At 35.8% G+C, this 20,607-nt stretch overlaps 1 protein-coding gene across 1 annotated transcript in view; it reads left to right on the forward strand.

The window, feature by feature from the left end:
- The window catches only part of Raver2 (ribonucleoprotein, PTB binding 2), a 104,403-nt gene that overhangs the window by 17,104 nt on the left and 66,692 nt on the right, over positions 1-20,607 (forward strand). The window contains exons 2-4 of the mRNA XM_046450841.2: positions 7,025-7,091; positions 14,049-14,518; positions 18,108-18,299. Of these exons, the coding sequence (XP_046306797.1) occupies positions 7,025-7,091; positions 14,049-14,518; positions 18,108-18,299 (729 nt within the window). The remainder of the gene's footprint in view (positions 1-7,024; positions 7,092-14,048; positions 14,519-18,107; positions 18,300-20,607) is intronic.

Raw genomic sequence — 20,607 nt, forward strand, 5'->3', positions numbered from 1 at the left:
ACCAGAATGGGTCAAAGTAAAATAACGAATGATACCAGGTGGGATGTGGAGCAACAGGAAATCAGGTTCTGCTGGAGCATGTATAATTGTTTCATAATTTTCAGAAAACCCGTAAAATTTATATTAAGGATAAACAAATACAATATTAGTTAAAAAAAAAAAAACAAACCTGAGCCTGGCTAAATAATAGAGAAAAGAGGCTTATTTTGACTCATAGTTCTGATCCAAGTTTGAGGCCCAGTGTGATGATGGCCTTCTTGCTGGCAAAGTCCTAAGGCAGCACAGGACATCACATGGAGATTGGGAGCATTCATGCGTATCCTCTGGTCTCTCTCTCCTATAAAGCCACCAATATTTAGACATTAGGGTTCTACCCTGATGACTTATCTGGGCCTCTTTACTTCCCCAAGGCCCTACCTCTAAAAACCATTAACAGATTAAGTTTTCATCCTCTTAATCCTCACAATGGGGATTAACTCCAACAAACCATATTCAAACTGTAGCATATATCTACCATATAATTCAACAATTCTATGTATATTTTACTCAAACTTGATTCCTGATTTTATTTTGAATAGTCCCAAACTAGAAGCAACATCAATAGAGTAGGTATTTGATTTATGGGATATCACAAAGCTATGTCACTTAAGATAGTATAATATTAACACAGGAAAGACAGAATTTCTAATGGGACAGAAGCAAGAGGCAAACAGATTCATATGTATCTGAGAACTTGATATTTGAGAGATACACCTTTGCTGATCATCGAGGAAAGAATTATGGTTTGATGGTTATTAACATTGGGAAAAATAAATTAATTTCCATATGGAGAAGAAAAAAATCCTATCTAACACTATGTGAAAACTAATTCTGAACTGACTAAATGCTGAAATGTGAAAAAAAAATCAAAACTCTTGGGAAACAAAAGAAAATATCTATTTCTATAGGAAAGGACTTCCTAAGGCACAAAACCTACAAATTTAAGGGAATAGAATGACAAATGAAAAATGTCACCAGAAGTACATCACCAGAAGTCCTCACAAATAAATAGAATGACAGACCACATAGTAGGACAGTACAGTTATAATTCCATTAATTACAAAGGATGAGTATTCAAGTATTTTAAAAATTTTTTCACGGAGGGGAAAAAGACAAGCAGAAAAACTGGTAATAGTGATAAGTAAATGTTTTTTAGAAGATGCAAATAAACATGAAAAGATGCCTATATCACTTGGGGTTAGAAACAAAAGCGACAGGATATACACACAGTAAAATATATGTGTGTAAAGATTTATTTTAAAGAAATGGTTCACATGATTGTGGGGGCTAGACAGTCCAAGATCTGTAGGGAATATTTGGTTTAGTTTTTTGTTTGTTTTCTGGGAATTGAACTTGGGGGCACTCTTCCACCGAGCTACATCTGCACCCTGTTTTATTTTTATTTAAAGACAGTCTCACTATGTCGCTAAATGTCTGGTCGAGTTGCTGAGGCTGGCCTCGAACTTATGATTCGCTTGCCTCAGCCTCCCCAGTCACAGGGATTACAGGAATACACTACTGGACCTAGCTTCTGTAGTCTTAAGGCAGAATTTCTATGCCAGGAAACATTAGTTTTGATCTTATAGCCTTTAACTGATTGCATGAGGCCTTACCCACCTTACCTACAGCAATCTCTCCTTTACGTAAATCAGTTGGTTGTAAATATTTAACTGTATGTGAAAAATAATTTCATAGCCACATCTAGATTGGTGTTTGATTAAATAACTGGATACTGTTAGTTAAATTGGCACATTAAACTAACCATTACAATGTCCTACCTTATTAATCAGGATACACATTAAGACACAATAAGACATAATTTTATATACACTAAATTAACAAAGCTTTGGTATCTGATCAAGCATTGAAAGAATATGAATCAGCAAGACTTTTATATTTGTATGTGTGTGATGAGAATGTAAACTGGCATGCTATTCTGGAAAACAAGTTTTCAATTTCTTTTAAAGTGAGTCATTTGCAGGCATACAGTCCAAGAATTTTGCTCCTTGAAAACCCTTTGTGTATGAAAGCCAGGAGATAAGTAATATTTACAAGAATGCAATAGAGTTTTATTTTTAAAAATGGTGAAGCAAAACAAATATTCATTGAAAGAAAAATGGAGACATAAGTCGTACTAGAGGTATTGAATGAAATATAGAACTGTTGTGAATAAATGAGTGACAACCACATGAAATGTGAGTGAATGTTAGCAACAAAGATTGATTATAAAAATCAAGGCACAGAAGATTAAAAAGGATTATACCATTGTTATAAAGCTCAAAAAATAAGTAATACAAAACAGTATATTGTTTGGGGATCCATATCTACATAAAATACACTCCTGTGTAAGGGGGGAAGCAGAGAGATGGGATTGGAAGGGGGATACAACGGTGGTACCCATGTTCCCATCCTCCGCCTTCTAGATCTTGAGTTACTGGATATCTGTTTTATTATTATGTCTCATAATTTTGCATTTCAGATAATCTTTTTAAATTATCAAGTTACTTAATATTTTTAAACAAAATTAACAAAAATATCTGTTGCCTTCTTCAAATCCAAAGCAGTGGGGTTTAAACGTAGTGTACTTTAATGTATGAAAGCCTTGTTCTAATAATAAAAACCAAGTGTGTGAAGGGGTGAGATGACAATTCGATTCAGGTTTCTAGCTAAGGCCAACTTTCATTTAGAAAGAAGGACAGGCCAGCCAGAACAATGGTTAACTTTTAGGGAGGTGGGGGTGTCATTGAAAGAAAACATTGTACATGGGCAAAACTTTTTGTTTAACTTCAGGGAGTGGTGGTAAATCCTCTCTGGAATTATATTATTAAAATTAATATCAATTTTGTTAAACTTCTCTTGCTTTAGGAAATTCATAAATGATATTGCTGGTCAGAGGACAAAGAGTTTTTAATCAAAGGAACTGCTTTAAAATTAGTTTGTAAAATGATAGAAATGTCATAAAGCCAGATCAGTGATAGGGAGCTATAATTGTAGTTCTTTCAGTTCTTTGTGGCAGAGCACGGTAGAATACTGGCAAATGGTTTTTAGGACTCTCTTTCAGGTTTTAAGTTTTTAATTTGGCCAACTTACCAGGGCTCAAATTGAGGGGTGACCCACTTTTGCCTGGGTCAAAACAACCAGGGCATGGAGAGAAAAAGTAATTGGGTTTTTTTCTTTGTAGGAAGCTTTGCAAATTTTCTCAGTTGGCAAATTTGTATCCCACATCTGATGCCTAGAAAAGCTATGATTAAAAATATTGAATGGTTTCAAAATAAAATTTCTAAGTTCCAAAATATGCCTTTGAATATTGAAGCTTTCTCTTAAGTAATTCTTTTAGCTAAATGAGTAGCATAACATGTCATTTGTTTATAGAAACGTGATAATAGGAAGAGCAGTATCATGTTTTCTTTATCTCACACTTGACAGCTGTTCACCAGTGAAAAGACGATTAGATTCTGTGCAACTAAAAGAATACACTGGATCCCTTCAAACAAAACCTTCTGCATAAAGTATTAGTCTGTTGGCAAGATGTATTATGTTATGCTACTGAGAAGTTATGTTTCTCTTAATGAAGAATACACTATGTGTTTTTGTAAGTCCAAGAAAAACATTGAAGCATACAAGATAAGAAGTTACCATAGTAATAAAATAATCTGCATATTGATTATAGTACCATATGCATCAGCAAACAATATTTTAAAAATTGATACATGTACACATTTTAAAACATTTATAATTCAACTTATTAATAAGCATTACTAAATAATCTTCTTTAATTTTCACATGATAGGTGATTTTTTAAAATCCAGCTTTATATTTTTATTCTTTTTAAATTAATTTTAATTAGGTATATGTTATACTTTTATCCTTTGCCTATTATATCACTCTTCTTTTCCTCTTTCACTGGGTTAAAAAGAAAAAATATTTCTGAACTTGTGTCTGTCCTCTTATTTTCCCCTTCTATGCTGTTCTTAAGATTATTTTTATGAGAGTTGCTCTTATAATTAAATGACTATTTTTTTTGGAAGAGTTAAATGTTTATTAAACCAAGCTTTACATTATACGTCTACCTACAGTCTGTAAGCAAATACAGTACACATGTTAGTAAATGGGCAGCAGATCAGAACCAGTGGAAAAACCAGAGTTCCCTTTGCATACTGGTACCTCGCCCCAACACCCCCCACAGGCTGTGCTGTTGTTAAGGGTGAAATGAAAGAACCAGAGAGTTAGCTCCATGCCGTCCCAAGGGTGAGTGTCAAGACAGTCATTTATCAGTCCCACACCAGGTGGGGTGGACCACAGCAAGGCAACAGGGAAGTTTTTACATTCACAGATGGGCTGAAATAGTACAAATTAATTTCCTAATCTCAGTGTCTCCCTCCACAACACCATCATTAGTACGAAGTGTGAATTAAAACAAAGGATGGACCACAGGTGGTTACAAAAATAAATGAGTCATACAGTAATAAATATATATAATTAGCAGAGCATAAACTTATAAAATTTACCTTTTCTTATAATGTGCAGATTATCATAAATATGTTTGAGAGGTACAGTCAGCAGAATTCAAAGTGGTAAGAGGGGATTTTTTTTTTTTTTTTTTTTTGGTACCAGGGGTTGAACTCAGAGGTGCTTAACCACTGAGCAACATCTCAGCCCCCCCTTTTTTTTTTAAAAAATTATTTTAATTTGTTATATATGACAACAGAGTGTATTACAATTCATATTACACATATAGAACACAATTTAAAATATCTCTGGTTGTACACAGAGTCATAGTATTTGTGTCTTCATAATGCACTTACGGTAATGACATCCATCTCATTCTACAGTCTTTCTCACCCCAAGCCCCCAGCCTTCCCCTCACTCACCTTTGCCCTATCTAGAGTTTATCTAATCCTCCCATGCCACACACCCCTCCCCAACCACATTATGAATCAGCATCCTTAAATCAGAAGAAACTTTTGGCATATTTTGTGGGGGGATTGGCTAACTTCACTTAGCATTATATTCTCCAACTCAATCCATTTACCTGCAAATGCCATGTTTTTATTCTCTTCGAATGCTGAATAATATTCCATTGTGTATATATACCACATTTTCTTTGTCCATTCATCTACTGAAGCCCTTTTTATATATTTGATTTAGAGACAGGGTCTTGCTAAGTTGCTTAGGGCCTATCTAAGTGCTTAAGCTGGCTTTGAACTCAAGACCTTCCTGCCTCAGCCTCCCAAGCCGCTGGGATTACAGGCATGTGCCACAATGCCCAGCTCCGGTAAGAGAGGATTTGGAAAGAAAAACCATTTAGGTTCAAAACCCAGAGGAGAAGGCTGAATGCAGATGGGAAAACACAAAATTCCAATTCCTCCCAGCACAAAATTCTACTTAGTAGACACCATAGTTAGTTCACAGCCCCTTTTATATCTTAAGAAGTATCTATGTACACACTTTAAAAAAAAAAAGAAGATTCATCAGGAGACCCCAAAATTGATATAACTGTGGCACTGAAACTGCTGAAACCTGTGGCTCTGTGTGTGCTTTCATGTACTTCTGTGAATGAGGCTTAAAAAGGCTGCAGAAATGTTTTAGAGAGCTTTTAGAATTCCCACAAAAATCAATTCTACAATCATTTCATTTACAGAAGAACAAAAGAAAGAAGGGGAAAAAAAACCCTCAAACCAGGGTTGGGGGGTGGGACAAAAATCTCACAAAGTAACTAAAAATAATTGTTTCTGTAACTGTAGATGGTAGTGTGCTATTTTTAAAGTTTACACTGGAAAGAGTAAGACAATGTGCCATAGAAGGCTAGAGGGGGCCCCTGCAGCCCAACCGTGATGAATCTCGAAACAAATTCAGTGCCTTATACCTAATGAAAGCTAAATAAGTTTTAACTGTAATAATATCAGTAATAAGAATCATTGTTACTGAATTAAGGATTTAGGTTATGTACTTATATAAACACCTGTGTATTTTTAGTCATTATATAGAATGGGTTGGTTGTAACTCTTCAATGTAGGGTCTGAACCACCATCCTCCTGCCTTAGCCTTTTGAGCTGCTGGGATTACTTGTGTGTGCCACCACCTGGCTTCCAATGTGGGGTCTAAACGTCCACCTATGTGATAGTCTAATCCCTTTGAATTTGTTATATATTATGAACAAAAATCTTTAAGGCCATATATCAATTCAAATACATGTACTTTAATGTATATTTGCCTGTTTTATGTAAAGCAATGCAGGTAATATATAAATACATGAAATAAAGTTCCTGTATTCAAGTACTATTAGCTGCCCAAGAGAAATATATCAAAACTACATACTCTACTTCAATGGTTGTTATTTGATTTATAACAAGGGATTTCTAATTTAAAAATCTACAAGTGGTTTATTATAAGAAATGCAATGTATATTTATTCTGTGTGTTCATACTACAAAAATTTGCAGGTGTATTGTTAAAACCTCTGTATGTAGTATACATAAATAGAAAGAAATATAATGTTCATTTCCATAAGAGGGATAAAGTTATGACTATTGTTAGCATCAAGAAGAATGACGTCACAGTCTATGGAAAATGTTCTTCATGAAAGAACATGTGAACTGGAATTTCAAAGTATGCATGTTTTTTTAGACAAAGTTAGTGAACTTTAGTGATTTGTTTACCCCATGCTAGATCAAGGCATAAGTGTAAGCAGAAATTCAGAATGAAGACAGTGCCTCATACACTCATGAGACCATAAATGTACCATTTGAACAGGAACATGGCTATGTGGAGGGGTTGCATTGGGGGATATATATTTGGATGCTCAGGCTAGTGCCATATCTTTTGGGCCTTCCCTATCTTTAATTTAAATAAGTACTAGGGAGAATTCAGAAAAGTTTTCTTTTTTTTGTAGTTGGGGTAGGCTAGTCAAGCTACATTAGCCACCAACTGAATTTGGGTGCTTATTGAATTCATGGTTTGTTTGTTTGTTTGTTTTTCTTTTTCAGGAAGTTCATGATTTGTTAAAAGATTATGAGTTAAAGTATTGTTACGTGGACAGAAATAAACGAACAGGTAAGATTTCGGGGTGGGGGGAGATATACATGCTAGAACCCTGATATAGATCTATTGAATTATTTCAGATTTTAAAAATAACAGTAAAAAAGAACATTGCATATAAAGATGAAATTCAGTTTCTATTATGCTCAATTCTATACCTCCATCTCTCCTTACCTGGGGGCAAGCACTCAAGAATTAGATACCTACTTTTCAATTTGTGCATTACATTGTGGTAGTCAGTAGAGCTGTTCACAGGTGGTTCTTTTTCTTCTGGGCATGAGATAAGATAGTATTTACCTGTCCCTCTTTGAAGGTCAAAATGGACATGCAATTTGCATTTTGATAAATACAATGAGTGAAAATGGCATGTATGCCTTCTAGGTAGAAGGCTTCAGAGACACCATGTGATTAACTGCTTGCGCATCCCACTTCCAAGTTATTGGGAAAGGTCATAGAACTTTTTCAACCCAAGTCCCAGTGTGGCTTTAATGAGCAAAGCCTTTTTTTTTTTTTTTTTGGTAAACCTTCACATGGGACATGCAGCATGAGCAAAAATAAAACCTTTTGTTATACCATTGAGATCACAGTATCTTGATTAATACATGTAATTTTACTATATCTAGACATAATTAATGATATTGTTCTTTTTTTAACTTTACATAAATGGTATTCTAAATGTTTCATTTGGCATTTTGCTTTTTTTGTTCTTTTTACTCAACATTGCTTTTCAGATCTTTCCATGTTGATACATATAACTCTAGTTCATTGATTTAAACTGCTACATATTGTCACATGAATTTATCACAATTGATGTATATCCATTTCTAATAGGCATTGAGTATTACAAACAATGTTGCAATACCTGTTTCTAGTGTGCATTGCAACTGTTTCTCTACACTTAAAGTGCTGCCTCGTAGGTTACACAAAATTTTAGTGTCACTGGATATTGATAAAAGGATTAAAGATAACAGTCTTCCAGCTCATGGGGACAGGAGAAGTGTTGTCACCAGCCAGAATAATATACTGCATAATTCATGCAGCACTAGGAGAAATGAGAAAGGTTTTGCTTCAGGAGGGAGGAAGATTCCCTCTAGACGAATGATACTCTCTACCTAGCTAGCAAAATTTAAAAGTACAACCAGGAAAGATCCACTTGTGTCCCAAAAGTGTAACCATACCCTAAAACAAAACTCAAGAGTATTTATATAAATGCAGAAGTATCTAGCACTCAAACAAGACCAAATGTACAATGTCTGGCATCCCAACAACAACAACAAATGATCAGACATAGCAGAGAAGCAAGAAAGAACAAACTGGGGCTGGGGTTGTAGCTCAGTGGTGGAGCACTTGCCTTTCACATATGAGGCACTGGCTTCGATCCTTAGCACAACATAAAAATAAATAAATAAAATAAAAATATTGTATCCATCTACAACTTAAAAAGATTTTTAAAAAGAAAAGAAAGTACAAACCATCATGAGGAGAAACATTACTCAAAACTGACCTGGAATTGATGCAGATAAATTAATGAAGGACATTAAGCCAGTTTTTATAACTGTGTTCTATAGGTATAAGAAGTTCTAATAAGGATTGAGCATGTGAAGTAGATTTTTAAAATTTTTAAAAATTTACCAAATCATAGTCCCAAAGATGAAAACTACATTTAGCAGTGGGATAGACATAGCAGAGGAAAGGTTAGTGAACTTAAAGGTAACAAAAGAAACTATCAAAGATGAAACAAAGAATAAAAAAGACTAACATATGAACTATTTTATAAGTGAACTGTGGGACAACTTCAAGAGTCCTAATACTGGAGTAATTAGAATTCCCAAAAGGGTTGGTGGTGGCAATGGGAAAACAGATAAAAGCATATAAAGAATTAATGGCTGAAAATTTTCTAAATTTGATGAAAATTCTAAGCTGATAAACTTAACCCCAAGCACAAATGTATAAAGAGGACTACAAAGCATATTGCAATCAATTGCTTATAATTCACAATAAAGAAGAAATCTTAAAAGCAGGGAGGGAAAAGATGTTTAGAGAAACAAAGATAAAGATGATCACAGGAAATGACACAAAGGAAACCATACAAATGAGAAGAGCAAAGGACAACTTTTTTTTCCTTTGTTGAAAATAAAAATAGTATAGAATGCTTTACCCATTGAAAATCTTTTAAAAATGAGGGTAAAATATATTTTTCAGTCATACAATAATATTGAAGTAATTGTCTTCAAACATGCATTGTAGGAAATATTTTAGAAAGTTCTTCAAGCAGGAAGAAAAATGATACTAGACAAAAATCTGGAACTACACACTCACACACACACACAAATACCAGATATGGTCATTATGTGGGTAGAGACTTTTTCTTAATATTTAAGTCTATGTAAAAGATAACGGACTTTTTAGAGTAGAAATAACACTATTTTGAAATTTATAACACATGCAGAAATAAGATGTGTAATAGCGATAATACAAAGACTGGTGTGGGGGACATGGAAGTACACTGTTGTCAAGCTCCTGTACTGTACATGAAGTGTATAATATTACTTGAGAGTAGACTGTGATAGGTTGAAGATGCACTGTAAGCCCTAAGTCACCCACTAAAATAACACAACAAAGAAATGCATTAATTGTATTAAATGGTGTTTCCTTGGATTTCAGTAGCAATGATGGTATCTGTAGAAACATATAATTAATAAGTAGATTGATAAAAGATGCTGACACTTATAAACTATAACCTATCAACCAGAGCTTTCTATAGTAGATATGAGGAAATTATTGTATTAAAATACAAACATGAGGGCTGGGGATGTAGCTCAGGGGTAGAGTATTTATCTAGCATTTGTGAAGCCCTGGGTTCAAGCCCAGCACCAAGTGGGGTAGTGCCATACTAAACTAAAATAGGATACTTTAGGGGAAAATGTGTGGCATGCTTTCCATCAAATTTATCCCAATAATGAGTTAATAGTGAGCAAGCAATGACTTGTCTTAAGAGTTGGGACCAATTGTGGAATATTTAACACAGGAAAAGCGTAAGAGAATTAATCCTAAAATCCCTTACAAGCTTTTCTCTTTAAAATGACATCTGCCACTTCGACCAGAGTTAATGTGAGAAAAAAAAATTATTGCTTTTAGTGAATTTATGATCTTTGAAAAACATGGAAGAAGCTATATAAGAACAAAAGTGACCTTTTTTCCTACTGCTTGAAATTTTAAATTTGCTTATGACATTTAGTTTCTACCATAAAATCTTTTATTTGGGTTGAGTAAATGCAGATCCCCAAAGGAGAAGAAAAAATAAGAGATTGTCAGTTTTTAAATATATTGTCACTCTATGGATGCATGCATTTATTCATTTATCTAGGTGTCATGACTGCAGCAGTTGGTGGGGATACAGTCATAGTAATTTATGCAACGATTCAAGCAAAGTTCAAAATGCACAGGTATCGGAAAACCAGGAACGGCGAACTTTGGCTGGGAGAGAGTTTCAGGGAAGGCTTCCTGGAAGCCATGGTGCAGCAGTCCCTGGGCTGAATTTGAAACTCAACCAAGTAGCTGAAGATACAGCGAAGGATCTTGTAGCAAGATGAACTACATGTGTAATGTATAAGATGCCTGAAACAACCTGATGTTTACAGGACCTGCAAATAATTCAGTATTGTCAGAGAATAAAGAACAGTGTGGGAAGGGGAGGGACTAGGGCAGTTATCGAGGCTGGAGTCAAACTGGGGAAGGCTTCGCTAGAAGGGCTTGTTGGCTGAGCTGGGCTCCGGCTGCCGTTGGTAATACCAAACCATTGCAGTTCGGGCAGTAAACAGACACAATTAAGCTCCTGTTTTTGAGAGTGCTGTATTGTCATCTGTGAAAAAAGGATTAAAAAGAGGAAAAACTAGAAGAACAAAGAAAAGAGGATGGATTCAAGACCTATTGAATAAGGGTGGAATTCGAGAACTTTTTATGCGGGAGATGAAGGAGACAAGTCTAGGGGGATTCCCGGTTTCGGATTTGGGAGTGTTAGGTCACCAGCTAGAATAAGGAACAAAGGAAGAGGAGCAGTAATTGAGTTTTTGTTTTCATTTTTCTTGGTGGCAATAAGATGAAGATCATTAGTAATGTTTGGACAGTCCGGTGTGTGCATGTGTGTGTGCGTGCGTGTGTGTGTGTGTGTGTGTGTGTGTGTATAACTGAAGATTAAAAACATTGACATTGGTTTGGGAATTATTAGAGTATAGGATGCCCTCTTGGGCTTCCAGACTGTGTTATTTGCTGTATTAAATTGCTCCCATGGTCCTTCCTACTTCCTCTCTGATGACACCACATTTTGTAACTCATTGTTAAGTGTTTCGTGTCCCTATTAGAGTGTAAGCTCTATGTTGAAAGGAATCGTACCTGTTTTATTCACCAGTGCATTGGGTGCCTAACATGGTACTTGTCACATACTACTGAATAAATGGGAGGAGACTCGATTGCCCCAAGGAAAGAAGGTGTAGCAGGAGAGAAGAGGGACTCAGTGGCTGGAAGCTGCTGGATACAGGCACACAGGTATTTCTGTGTGTGAATCTGCCAGGAAGAACAAAAAGGAGAGCTACCTTGAAGCTATGCACAGAGGAGAAAGATGTAACAAAGGAAACAGAGGAAGGAGTACTCAGACAGTTTACCCATGTATGACCCAAGAAAGAGTATACCAAGGAAATTAATAAAGGGAATGTTAGCAGGGTGAGTGGCACATGCCTATAATCCCATCAGCTCGGGAGGCTGAGGCAGGAGAATTGCGAGTTCAAAGCCAGCCTCTGCAAAAGTGAGGTGCTAAGCAACTCAGTGAGACCCTGTCCCTAAATAAAATACAAAATAGGGCTGGAGATATGGCTCAGTGGTTGAGTGCCCCTTAGTTCAATCCCCAGTACCAAAAAAAAAAAAAAAAAAAAAAAAAAAGGCAGGGGGAATAATAAACAGTTCCAAATGTCCTGAGAATTCAAGTAACACATGAGCTAATGATTTTATGGCTGATATTAGGAACATAACCAGTATTTACAAACTGTCAGTTGACTTATTTGCATGTTTTAAGGAAATTGAGTTAGATGATATTTTATATCAGCATAAGAGGTGAAAAAAGATACAGAATCAAAATAACTTAAGCCATTTAAAAAGGGTGTTGGAAACCAAGAGATATTCTCTCAATAAGTATGGCAAAGCTATTTTTTCTCTAGTGTTGAAAGCATTGGCTCTTCCGTTGGCAATGATTTCCTTGCATTTGGAGACCATGTTAAATGAAAGATGTGTTTTTTAAATGTTAGCTTCATACTCAGTGTGGTGAGATGCTCACACTGCGAGCCACCTCCGTGGGCACGAAGACCAGCTGAGGGAAGAACAGATTGAAATGACAGGCAGAATTACCCAGGCTATTTAAATTCTTTCTTCCTTTCTTGCTTTATACATATTTTCTATATACAACTCATTATCATGCTGTTCTAATTGAATTTGGGTAAATTAAATGCTTATATAGAGCAACTCCACTGTATATTTCCAATAGAGTGGGAGAGGGGGGAACTTTCTTTTTTTTTTTTTTTTAAGAGAGAGAGAGGAGGGAGAGAGAGAGAGAATTTTTAATATTTATTATTTAGTTTTTGGCGGACACAACATCTTTGTTTGTATGTGGTACTGAGGATCCAACCGGGGCCACACGCATGCCAGGCTAGCGCACTACCGCTTCAGCCACATCCCCAGCCCCCGGAGGAACTTTCTTTAGAGCAACTTATTTGTAACTTATGGATTGTCCTGTGTTATTTCTTTTAATGTGGGGCTTTCCAATTTTCTTAGAAAGTTGCTCAAAATATTTTTACTTTATTAGATAAATAGATAATTAACATGGCTAAAAATTTTTTTAATATTTATTTATTTATTTTTAGTTCTCGGCGGACACAACATCTCTGTTTATATGTGGTGCTGAGGGTCGAACGAACCCGGGCCGCACGCATGCCAGGCGAGCGCGCTACCGCTTGAGCCACATCCCCAGCCCTAAAATTTTAATAGACACACATTGTATGATTTTTTTTTCATTGATTTAGAACCTTGTGTTTAAATTACTTTGGGGGGATGGTACAAGGGATTGAACCTAGTGGGGCTCTACCATTAAGCTACACCCCAGCCCTTTCTTAATTTTTATTTTAAAACAAAATTTTTGCTAAGTTGTTGAGACTGGCCTCAAATTATGATCCTCCTGCCTCAGCCTCCTTAGTAGATTGGATCTCTACCATACCTAGCTATATTGTATAAATTATCATATCAATTTGTTGTTTGGTGCTGGAATGATTTCATTAGGTAGAGAGGACAGTTTTTTATTGTTTTATCAAATTTAAAACTAGGCTATTTGTCTAAGATCAAAATCATGTGATCTTTTCATTAGATATTATTCATAAAAGTATACCAAATTATATACATTTGTGAATTGTTTCAACCTAAGTAATCTTATTTTAAGAAAATACATACATGAGTTAGTGAGAACTGGCTCTCCTCCTCTGGGCAGTTGGTCTTTTTGGTATACCTTTGTGGTTTTTTGTTTTTGTTTTTTATGAAGACTTCATAAGATTTTTGTATCACAAATTGTTAGGGAAAAATTATATCTCTATATTTTGGAGGAGATTACCAAAAAAAAAAAAAAAAAAACAAAACTCTTAGAATATGGTAGGACTTTACAATGGAACTCCTAATATAATTTCCATACTTTCTATTTGAACAACTGACCATGGAAGTAGTTTAGTGAGATGTCAGCATTAAGAAAACTGTGAAATAGAACTTTAAAAAATTAGTGCTTTGTGCTTTTCATATAACAGGGGTATAATTTCATGATAATTATGTTTCAGAAAAACTGTGTGTGAACATAAAATGGATTTCTTACTGTGGGTCACAGTAAAAAAATTGGAAAACACTAGCCTAGAAAACTCTTTAATTCACTTTATTATTATCTTCCAGCTTTTGTTACCTTATTGAATGGAGAACAAGCCCAGAGTGCAATTCAGATGTTTCATCAATATTCTTTTCGAGGCAAAGACTTGATAGTTCAACTCCAGCCCACCGATGCTTTGCTGTGTATTACCAACCTGCCCATTTCTTTCACGTTAGAAGAGTTTGAAGAACTTGTTCGTACTTACGGAAATATTGAGAGATGTTTTCTGGTCTACAGTGAAGTTACTGGCCATTCCAAAGGCTATGGATTTGTGGAATACATGAAAAAGGACTTTGCTGCAAAGGCTAGATTGGAACTATTGGGTAAACAGTTGGGAGCATCAGCACTCTTTGCACAATGGATGGATGTTAATCTATTGGCCTCAGAGCTCATTCATTCTAAGTGCCTTTGTATAGATAAACTCCCTAGTGACTACAGGGATTCAGAAGAGCTATTGCAATTTTTTTCCAGTATCCACAAGCCTGTGTTTTGCCAGGTATGTATTTTTAGGAGATCACCTAGAAATATCTGTGTATATATCTCCTGTGTAAACTCAAACATTTATTTTTCATACCTGTGTGAATATTACAATGGATAATTTGATTCTGTTCTAGTCTATAAGGAAGACTTTAATCACATGTGAAATTTTAAGTCAATTCCTTCTGTTCAAGGGCCAAACTATACTGTGTGTAGTTAAGTATGCCTTAGCAAATCCATGGCTTGCTCATTCCCCTCCTCATCCCATCCATTTGTCCAGCCATGTGTTGATTCATCCATTTGTTTATCCAACTCTTAAGTTAGTACTTTCTCTGTGCCAGATTCTATGCCAAGTGCCCAAAATGCAGAGAATAGAAGGATATTCTCTCTCTCTCTCTCTCTCTCTCTCTCTCTCTCTCTCTCTCTCTCTCTCTCCCCCCCCCCCTCCCTCCCTCCCTCCCTCAAAATTCTGTAGAGGAGAAAGACAAGTAGGCAAGTAATTGCACATGATGTACGAAGAGTGGTATAATGGAGTATAGAAAAGTATCATGAAGTTTAAAAGTATATCTTAATGGAGTCATGGAGGTGAGACATTTAGAGAAGATCCTGAAAACTAACAGCACTGGTGAGAAATGTCAAGTGCTTTATAATAGTAAATAGAGAGAATATATACCGTGTAAAAACTCCTTCCCTTCCTGAGTTTTGATAGCAACTGATCAATTATTCCTGTTCCTTGTCTTCATTTTTTTCTTTTTTACCACCTTCCCTTTCCTTCCATGCTCTTTTCCCTCCCTCCTTCCCTCTTTTTTCTTCCCATTTTCCTTTAATCTTACATTTGTTGAATTCTTACTATTGCAATAGAAATTTTGAAATTGGAGAGTGCGTGTGTGTATTTAACTTGACAGATAAAATTACATATGTTCATCATGTATAACATGATATCTTAAAGTATATATATGTTACGAAGTGAGTAAATCTAGCTAATTATAATATGCATTACTTAAAATATTTTTTAAAAATATTTGTTTATCTACTTATTTTGCAATGCTGGGGATTGAACCCAGGACTTTGTGCATGCCAGGCAAACATTCTACCACTTAGCTACACTGCCAGCTCCCGTGATTGTCATTTTTTGTTATAAGAACACTAAACATCCACTCTCTTACCATTTTTCAATAATACATTGTCCACTATAGCCACCATGTTGTGCAACAGTGAACTTATTCTTCCTATCTCTTTGAGTTTTGTATCTTTTAACCAGCATTTCTTCAATCACACATTGCAATTGTCTCACCTGCTGTTAACCATCATTCTGCTCTCTAATTCTAGAATTTCAGCTTTTTTAGATTCTGAATATGAGCAAGATCATGCAGATACAGATATATATATATTTTGGCTTTACATTTTTTTGTTTTTAGTAATATATGTATGTACATAAATATGATTAATGCTACCATCCTTTTTCTTACATTTCCACCCCTCCGATCCCAATATAAGCATCAAAGAAACCATCCAAGAATTTTATAAAATTAGAATATTTTATTATAAACTTTTAAAAAAATATATTTTGTTTTAGTTATAGTTGGACACAATACCTTTATTTTATTTTTATGTGGCACTGAGGATTGAACCCAGCACCCCGCACAGACTAGGCAAGATCTCTACTGCTTATTCACAACCCAGCCCCTAATTATAAACTTTTATCATTGTCCAGTTATTAAAAGTTGATTGCCTTATTGATATGATATTCTTGTGGACTAAGAATTATAGCAATATCATCATGTAGTCATACATAGTTCTTTATAACTTTAGTTGAGGCTTTGAGGCAAATATGAGGGGAAATGGCAATCATGATTCATTATGTTTGAATTATGAACCCCAGAGTTGACAGCTACCTTACAGCTAGATTATTGAGTCATGCTTTACACTAATAGAAAATGTTTGCTGTAATATTTTTGAGTGACCATTTAGCTTTTCAAATACTTCAAAATAGTGGAAAATTAACTAGATTGCAAGTCAAACCATTATATCTTTGAATGGCTTTCTTTGAGCTGAAATATTCTTCTCTAAAACTACTGATGCCATGGAGTTAAAATGATTTTGTCATTTGAAAGACTTAAAATGATATTACATATTGTGAAGGAAGGAAGCTCATCATAATGAAACAGAAATAGTAAATGGTATTTTTAAAGTTTTCAAAAAAGATTATTAAAACAACAATGTCGGGGCTGGGGTTGTGGCTCAGCGGTAGAGCTCTCGCCTAGCTCGAGCAAGGCCCTGGGTTCGATCTTCAATACCACATAAAGATAAGTAAATAAAATAAAGGTATTGTGTCCAACTACAACTAAAAAATAAATACTTAAAAAAATGTCAGAATGCTTTCTTTTCCGTGGGCCTGTTAACTGAGGCCTAGTGCATGGTAAATTGACACAGACAGCGTTAAAGACACAGTCACTGCGGTCAGGAGACCAAAGGGATTGGTGACCTTTACAAATCCAGTTTGAAGTTCTGGCTTGGATCATGAGAACAGAGTTGTTGGGAAGGAGTATGCATCTTCACTTTTCCCCACGTGATTGTAAAATGGTTCATGGAGACAAAGACATTTGAAGACAGTTTTAAAGGGAATAAAGCACATGAAGGAACGATGGAAATTTGGTCTACGTATACCAGAAAGTAGAAGACAGTTCATTTTAAAAATAAAGGAGACTGAAAAGAACTAAGAAGCGATTTATTTGTAACAATATCTGAGATGCCAAACACAGAGAAGTGTTGTCAGTGTGTCTTCTCAAAGACACACAAACCTGGAAGTTGTCACATTGATCCCTTTGAGCATAAATGTATGTAAGATGATTTAGACATGTTCAAAACTTAGAAACATTGTAGTTTCTTATTTTGTTCTTATTTTTGCTCTTTGTGCCAGTCTTTACAGATCCAGGACTTTAGTATCTTCCCTTACACTCCTACAGGTGGGTGACTAGAAATAAATCAAGTTCTACACGGCAGCCATTTACTTAGGTTACCTTCAGAAATAAAGGTTGTGTGTTACATATGGTATTTTAACAAACTTGGGACACAATTTTCAGAAATTAATCTGGTATACTTGACCAGATTGCTGGAATCTGCCTAAACTGCTGAACTACAAGTTGAATGCTTCCTCCTCCCTTTCTGCTCCTGAAAATACTGATTTTATTTTACGTTGACGTGTGTTCCAGTAATTCTTTGGTGTGTTTCATTGTCCATGTATCCAGTGAGTTTTGTTTTAAAGAAAGCTTTCATTATTGTGTCCCCATGTTTTCCTATAAATTAAATTTTTTTCTTAAAAATATTTTTCTTACTCTTTAGTGATTATTATCATTTGAGCATTGACTGTTAAAATAAATTAGAAAATCAAAAAGTTGACAGATCCCTGTTTTATCTTCCTGTCTTCAGGAAGGAGTGTATTGGAGCAGTGAGTAAAGTTTTATTTTCATAGAAAAAGAAAACATTATCTTCATCAGCATCATGTGCTAATATGTATAAATGTTCTTGAACTTGAAAATTATTTATTGTAAGTTAATGTTTCTAAGTCAACATCAAAATTCCCTTTTAATAAAATGTATTATTGTCAGCTTGCACAGGATGAAGGTAGTTACGTTGGCGGCTTTGCAGTGGTTGAGTATCACACTGCAGAGCATGCTGAAGAGGTTCAGCAAGCAGCAGATGGCATGACCGTCAAGGGAAGCAAAGTCCAGGTTTCCTTCTGTGCCCCAGGAGCACCTGGACGAAGTACATTAGCAGCATTGATAGCGGCTCAACGTGTGGTAAGCAGGATTTTTTCCCCTTCTTTTTTAGGATATAGAACATGCTAATACTATCTCTTTTTTAAAATTCTTTTTAGATATTGATGAATCTTTATTTTATGCATTTATTTATATGTGGTGCTGAGAATCGAACCCAGTGCCTTGCACATGCTAGGCAAGTGCTCTACCACTGAGCCACAACCCCAGCCCCCTCTAATACTATCTTAATCTATCTAGTCTATCCAAAGTAATGAGCTTCAATTGGACCATTGTTATATTTCTATTACATTGAAGATATTCATCTTTTTTTTAAAGTTGGCTAACTGGCATCTTCATTAAATCAAGCCAGAAATTGTTACAAAAAAAGAAATTGAGTCCACTTGGTGATGCACAGCTATAATCCCAGCTACTCCAGAGGCTGAAACATGATGATTGCAAGTTCAAGTCCAGCCTGGACTTGTTAGCAAGACTGTGTCTCAAAACAAAAATAAAAAAGGACCTGGGATATAGTTCAGTGGTAGAGTGCTCCTGGGTTCAATCCCCAGTACCTAAAACCAACCAATCAAACAACAACAACAACAACAAAAAAAACCCAAGAAATTGTATTTAGTAAAGTGTATTTTTGAAGGAATTTCATTCATACAACTCAAATTATTTGAGTTGCTCTTCTGTTGTGATTTTTTGTTTGTTTGCTTTGCAGTGCTGGGGATTGAACCCAGGGCCTCATACGTGATAGGCAAGCACTCTACCATTGAGCCACATCCCCATTCCCTTTGTGAGTTTATAAATGCCTCTTTTTCAACAAGTGTTCATAAGCATCCCTAGCAAAGGTCTCCTCTTTTCCTCACAAGGCATATTGTACTTACTTCTCTGTTCTACTTATTTCCCTCTCTACTTCTGTAACCTCAAAGTTCCTTAGAGATCTCAGAGACCACAATTTTCATCCTAGGGCTCAGCAAATATTTGTTGATTCAATGAAGAAAATTGGGGAAGATTGCATGATGAAGGTGACATTTTAGGGTGACATTCAAGAGCAGATGAGATACTGACATGTGTTAATGGGGGTGCAGGATAGGATTGCCAAATACAGATTTTACATGAGTCATACTTATATTAAAAATTATTCGTTGTGTATCTGACTCGAAATTTAACTGAACATCCTGTATTTTTTTTTTTTTTTAATTTTTTATTGTGGGTTGTTCAAAACATTACAAATTTCTTGACATATCATATTCCACACTTTGATTCAAGTGGGTTATGAACTCCCACCTTCACCCCATACACAGATTGCAGATTCACATCAGTTACACATCCATTGATTTACAAATTGCCATACTAGTGTCTGTTGTGCTCCGCTGCCTTTCCCATCCTCCACCCTCCCCCCTCCCCACCTCTCCCCTCCCCTCCCCTCCTCTCTCTCTACCCCCTCCACTGTATAACCCTGAGGGTCTCCTTCCATTACCGTGCAATTTCCCTTCTCTCTCCCTTTCCCTCCCACCTCTCATCCCTGTTAAATGTTAATCTTCTTCTCCTGCTCTTCGTCCCTACTCTGTTCTTAGTTACTTTCCTTATATCAAAGAAGACATTTGGCATTTGTTTTTTAGGGATTGGCTAGCTTCACTTAGCATAATCTGCTCTAATGCCATCCATTTCCCTGTAAATTCTATGATTTTGTCATTTTTTAATGCAGAGTAATACTCCATTGTGTATAAATGCCACATTTTTTTTTATCCATTCATCTATTGAAGGGCATCTAGGTTGGTTCCACAGTCTTGCTATTGTGAACTGTGCTGCTATGAACATCGATGTAGCAGTGTCCCTGTAGCATGCTCTTTTTAGGTCTTTAGGGAATAGACCGAGAAGGGGAATAGCTGGGTCAAATGGTGGCTCCATTCCCAGCTTTCCAAGAAATCTCCATACTGCTTTCCAAATTGGCTGCACCAATCTGCAGTCCCACCAGCAATGAACAAGTGTACCCTTTTCCCCACATCCTCGCCAGCACTTGTTGTTGTTTGACTTCCTAATGGCTGCCAATCTTACTGGAGTGAGATGGTATCTAAGGGTGGTTTTGATTTGCATTTCTCTGACAGCTAGAGATGTTGAGCATTTTTTCATGTACTTGTTGATTGACTGTATGTCCTCCTCTGAGAAGTGTCTGTTCAGGTCCTTGGACCATTTGTTGATTGGGTTGTTTGTTCTCTTATTGTCTAATTTTTTGAGTTCTTTGTATACTCTGGATATTAGGGCTCTATCTGAAGTGTGAGGAGTAAAGATTTGTTCCCAGGGTGTAGGCTCCCTATTTACCTCTCTTATTGTTTCTTTTGCTGAG

The sequence above is a fragment of the Marmota monax genome, unplaced genomic scaffold, assembly GCF_021218885.2.
Source record: "Marmota monax isolate L192 unplaced genomic scaffold, Marmota_monax_Labrador192_F-V1.1 WCK01_AAM20220418_F8-fsc00023, whole genome shotgun sequence".
Taxonomy (NCBI): domain Eukaryota; kingdom Metazoa; phylum Chordata; class Mammalia; order Rodentia; family Sciuridae; genus Marmota; species Marmota monax.